General features: G+C 47.7%; 1 protein-coding gene across 2 annotated transcripts in view; it reads left to right on the top strand.

Moving 5' to 3' along the window:
• The window catches only part of LOC134438617 (leucine-rich repeat-containing protein 49), a 95917-nt gene that overhangs the window by 35521 nt on the left and 55396 nt on the right, over positions 1 to 5000 (top strand). For both annotated transcript variants that reach the window (XM_063188227.1, XM_063188225.1), the window contains exon 9: positions 1919 to 1980. In XM_063188227.1, coding sequence (XP_063044297.1) covers positions 1919 to 1980 — 62 coding nt within the window. The remainder of the gene's footprint in view (positions 1 to 1918; positions 1981 to 5000) is intronic.

Below are 5000 nucleotides of genomic sequence, written 5' to 3'. Positions count from 1 at the left end.
AAGTCAAACATGGCTGATCTCCTGGTTTTATGTAGCCTTCAAAAGGTTCGGGACAAAGCGTTTGCTTCCACTGAGTATCATAGGATTCTCCGAGGAGCGTTGATAGAATTAAAATACAATTTTACAGCATTTAAAAGGCACCAGAATTCAATGGACCTGAAGTGGTAATTTGTTTCAGGACAAAAGCAGAACAGCCAACTTTGTAGAATTAGTACGCTTCATGAACGTATGGCAGAGATGGGTTAACTTACTGAACTTTTTTTTTTTTTTTGATTTATATGTTTATTGAAGGTATCGGTCAAATACAATGATAAAATTATACATTTGGGTTTTTAACTTTTCCTTAACACAAGTACAGAACCACAGATACTAAATTAGAAGCTAAATGGATTACAAAAAAGGTAAATAATAGTACATAATAAAAAGACATACAAAGAAAACAAACAACAGCAACATACTGAACTTTTTTTGAGCCTGGCGTAAAACCATGTGCTCAGAGAAAGCATTTCCCAAATCTGTTGTACTTTGTATGTACGGCTCTGGGCTCCTCTTTGTCCCCCTCCTTGTGTGCGGTTTCCCTCTGTCCACTCCCCTTTGTCCTGTACTCTACCCTGTTCTCCTCCCTCTCCTGTCCTTTCTCCCTTGTCCCCTCTCTCATCTCTCCTCTGCCCTGCCCTTTCTCCTCTGTCCTCATCCCTGTCCCCTGCGTCTGCTAATAAGCCTGCTAGTGCTAGTGGCTCTGCTGTCATCACCAGCCATCAATGATGATGATGGTGATCCAGGATGATGCAGGTCCAGAATAACACTCTCCACCCTCCACCTCTCACAGCCCTAACACCCCTCCCTCGTGTCATTGTCACCAGTAGGGGTCGTCCTCTAGGGCTCCAGGCAGCCTGGCTGAACTGTGACTGTCCACATCCTCTATGTGTGAGCCACATAGATTGATAATTTGATATGTAATATTATTATATAATAATAATATATTTCAAATAGGATATATGATATTTTTTTGACCTTGCAGGTGAAAGTTGTACATACAGTATACATTGACAATGACCTGATCAGCCTTTTTCTGCACATTTCTCTGTGTGAAATGTGTTCGAATGTGTATGTCATGTTGTGTACTGTACATGTGGTCCTTTGTGTGTGGGTGTGTCTGATTGATGCTGTGTGTGTGTGTGTGTGTGTGTGTGTGTGTGTGTGTGTGTGTGTGTGTGTGTGTGTGTGTGTGTGTGTGTGTGTGTGTGTGTGTGTGTGTGTGTGTGTGTGTGTGTGTGCGTGTGCGTGAGAGGGAGCAGCTCCTGCAGCGGGGCTGTTCCTGCATTAGCGCACGCTCTGTGCTTTTCTCACCACAGCCCTCCCCCTTCTCTCTCTCCCTCTCACACACAGACACACACACACACACACACACACACACGCATACTCACACACACACTGATGCGGCCCCTCCCTTCACTGCACTGCCTCTCCTCTCCTCTTCCCTCCTCTCCTCTCGTCTCCTCTTCCCTCCTCTGCCTGTGTGTGAGTGTGTGAGTGCGCACGCGTGTGTGTCAGCGTGTGAGTGTGTGTTGCCGCATGTGTGTGTGAGGGAGAGAGTGTGTGCGCAGAAGCAGTGGGGCTGCATGCGTGGTGCAGGCAGCAAGGTGACTGAGGGAAAAACGGGGGAACAGTGCTCTGACTTCCTCTCGCTGTCTCCCTCCTCTCCTCCTTTTCCTCCCTCCTCTTCTTTCCTCTTCTCTTCTCTTTCTCTGCCTCTGCCGTCTCTCCCCCATCTGCACGTACCCTACTTTCTCATCCCGCTCTCTCTCTCTCTCTCTCTCTCTCTCTCTCTCTCTCTCTCTCTCTCTCTCTCTCTCTCTCTCTCTCTCTCTCTCTCTCTCTCTCTCTTTCCTGCTTTCTTTCTCTCTCTCTTTCTCAGACGGAGGTGGACCGGCTTCCCTGCCTGCAGCGCCTCTTCCTCAGCTGCAATAGCATCAGCAGGTAAGCGGCAGCAGCAGCAGCAGCAGCAGCAGCAGCAGCAGCATCAGTTAGCAGAGAGAGGATGAGAGGATGGAGGGATGAGGGGAGCGATGGAGGGATGGAGGGAAGGGGTGAGGCTGGTTAGGACAGCAGGAAGAGGTAGGTGACAGATAGAGAGGCTTGTGTAGTGTACATGTGGACATGTGCTAGTCTGTGTCTGTGTGTGTGTGTGTGTGTGTGTGTGTGTGTGTGTGTGTGTGTGTGTGTGTGTGTGTGTGTGTGTCTGTGTTATGAAAGTCAGAGCTTGTGAGAGGACAGGCTAAAGAGGAAGAGGAGGCTACACAGCAGTGTTAACCCTTTCCTCCTCCCCTGTTGGCTGGCCAGCAACAACAACATGCTCCGTCTCTCTCTCTCGTGTGTGTGTATGTGTGTGTGTGTGTGTGTGTGTGTGTGTGTATGTGTGTGTGTGTGTGTGTGTTGGGGGGGGGAGGGGGTAGATAGAGTTCGGGGAGGCTGTGGCTTTAGCTCTCACGGTAGCCATGCCTTCTGGCCTAGCTAGCTTCTCTCACTGCAGTGGGAGAGTTAGCCTTCTTACCTCCCTCTCTCGCCCTCCTTCTGTCTCTCCTCTCCCCGCTTTTTCCCGATGATTCTGGCCCCCCTCTTCTCCCCTTTCTCTTTCTTTTGCTCTTCATCTCTCTTTCTGTAACTCCCTGTCTTTGTTTTTAAATTATGTATCTCTTTGTCTCTGTCTCTCTGTCTCTCTGTCTCAATATCTGTCTCTCTGTCTGTCTGTCTGTCTGTCTGTCTGTCTGTCTGTCTGTCTCTCTCTCTCTCTCTCTCTCTCTCTCTCCCTCCCTCTCTCCCCGTGCTGTTGTGCTCATCCCTGCATCCCCACGCCACTCACAGCAGCCCCCCAGCCACCACATCCCATCCCACCAGCATCCACCACAGCTCATCTCATCTCCTCTGTTCTCCTCTCATCTCTCAGTCTCTGTTCCACTCTGCTTGTTCCACTCTGCTGCAGCAATAGTAAAAGTGACTAAAACTAAGAGGGTTCGTACTCTCGATTGAAGTCCCGCTCCATCCTGGTGGCTTTGCCGTGGGTGGATGTGGGAGGCTTGGCGAATGCTACTGTAGTGTAGTCTGAGGGGGTGTCTGCGCTCCACTCAGCTGCTGCTTAGGAAGCCAGTGGCACTAACATCTGCACGAGTCATAGAGAACCAAAGCAGCACTTAGGCAGAAGCTTTGTTCCGTTCAGCTGATGGCCTGGAGATCAGTGTTTTTATTAAAGACCGGCTGACAGCTGTGTTGATTTTGATGCATGGGTGTGTGCTTGTGACTAGTGTGTGTGTGCCTGTCTGTGTTTGTGGGGTGGGGGTGTTGTGATGCTGCTGTTTGTCCAGTTACTGCTAGACTGTTATTAGATTAGCCGTATGTGTGTGTCTGTGTCTGTGTCTGTGTCTGTGTCTGTGTTTGTGTTTGTGTGTGTATGTGTTTGCACGGTATGGTATGCTATAATGCTATGACGCAGCTAATACTAGTTTTAAGATTAGCTGTGTATGTCTGTGTGTCCCTGTTTGTGCATGTGCATGTGTGTCCCAGTCTGTATTTGTCCACTTAAAAGACAGGATTTAGAGCGATCTGAGAAGTCTCTCTCCGAGGACACTTATGCCCCCCTTTCTTCCATCATAAATTATCCACAGCGACTTCAACTTAGTTTTTCTGTTTGATGTTTGGGACATTAGTTGATGTCAGTTTCGCCTAAATGCCATGAACCTCCAGAGACCGCCAGAGAGCTTTCCAGATGAGGCTTTGGTCTGGGATGGAGGGCCAGCCTGTGTGTGTGTGTGCATGCGTGTGTGTGTGTGTGTGTGCTTGTGCGTGCGTGCGTGTGCATGTGTGTGCGCGTGTGTGTGTGTGTTTATGCATGTGTGTGTGCGTTTGCGTCTTTAAGGTCTTTAGACGTTGCTGCTGAGTAGGACAGGCTGTATTTTCTGTCTGTCTCAGACATTGTGTATCCATTTCACTAAGTGCTGCTAATCTGTACGCAAGTGCTTATAGGTTGGGTTTATGGGGCTCCCCAACACCGCCATACATGCCATACTGTACATTGCATTAGTGGTAATAAGTAACATTATGATGTTTTCAGTGATTAAGCATGCACAGGCTAGAAGCAAGAGCAAGTTAGAATATGGGCTGCTAGAAATAGTTAATCTCATTTCTCTAAAGTTACTCCTTGTCCAAAGTGCACAAGTATCGTTAGAAAAAAAATACACTTTTGGACTTCTAGCGTGTATGCACAGTTCCACCTGACTAGTTCTCTGCAGCCTGACAGTGGCACCGTTCTGCAAAGCATCCTCAGTGACCCCTGTTCTCTTTGAAACCTGAGTGAGTACATTATTGTGGAGAAGTGAGGGAGGTGATGTCCTGTCAAGATGGGCTACTAGGACGAGACGAGACACCAATAGGCTCTCAATATAACCCAAACCAAAATCCTAAGGGGCAGGGGTGTCCGAGGAACAAAAATTGGTAAGAAAGGCGCAGGCCAAAACCAATATTAATTTAAAAAAACAGATTCAGCATACACAGAATTTCACAAACATATTCCCATTCTATTTCAAATGTGCCTTCACATCTTTTGCATATGAATGTTAGCTGTTTCATTGGCCTGGATACACTTGTATTACTGCAAAACAGCTAATTTCATGTTCAAGTCTTAGTACGCTACAGTATATATATTAATCGTGTATGTGGGCCAACTGTAATACACATTTGAAATGATCTCACAGGCCAAATAAAATGACCCCGTGGGCCATCTTTGGCCCCCGGGCCTGAGTTTGACCCATACTGTCGTGTGTTGTAATAGCTTGGTTGCTTAGTTGAATGGGAAGCTTATATGGACACGACACCAGGACAGATGTAGAAAAGGAGGCTGTGGGAGAAATAGTAGAGGGGCCCCTGCCCTGCCCTGTCCTTCCTCCTGCTGCTCTGGGATCACTAAAATCAATCTAGAGCATTAGTAGAGTACTGTCTAGTCATAC

The sequence above is a fragment of the Engraulis encrasicolus genome, chromosome 22 (assembly GCF_034702125.1).
Source record: "Engraulis encrasicolus isolate BLACKSEA-1 chromosome 22, IST_EnEncr_1.0, whole genome shotgun sequence".
NCBI lineage: Eukaryota > Metazoa > Chordata > Actinopteri > Clupeiformes > Engraulidae > Engraulis > Engraulis encrasicolus.
The sequence above is the reverse complement of the archived record's forward strand: the minus strand, read 5'-3'. Positions and strand labels throughout refer to the sequence as shown.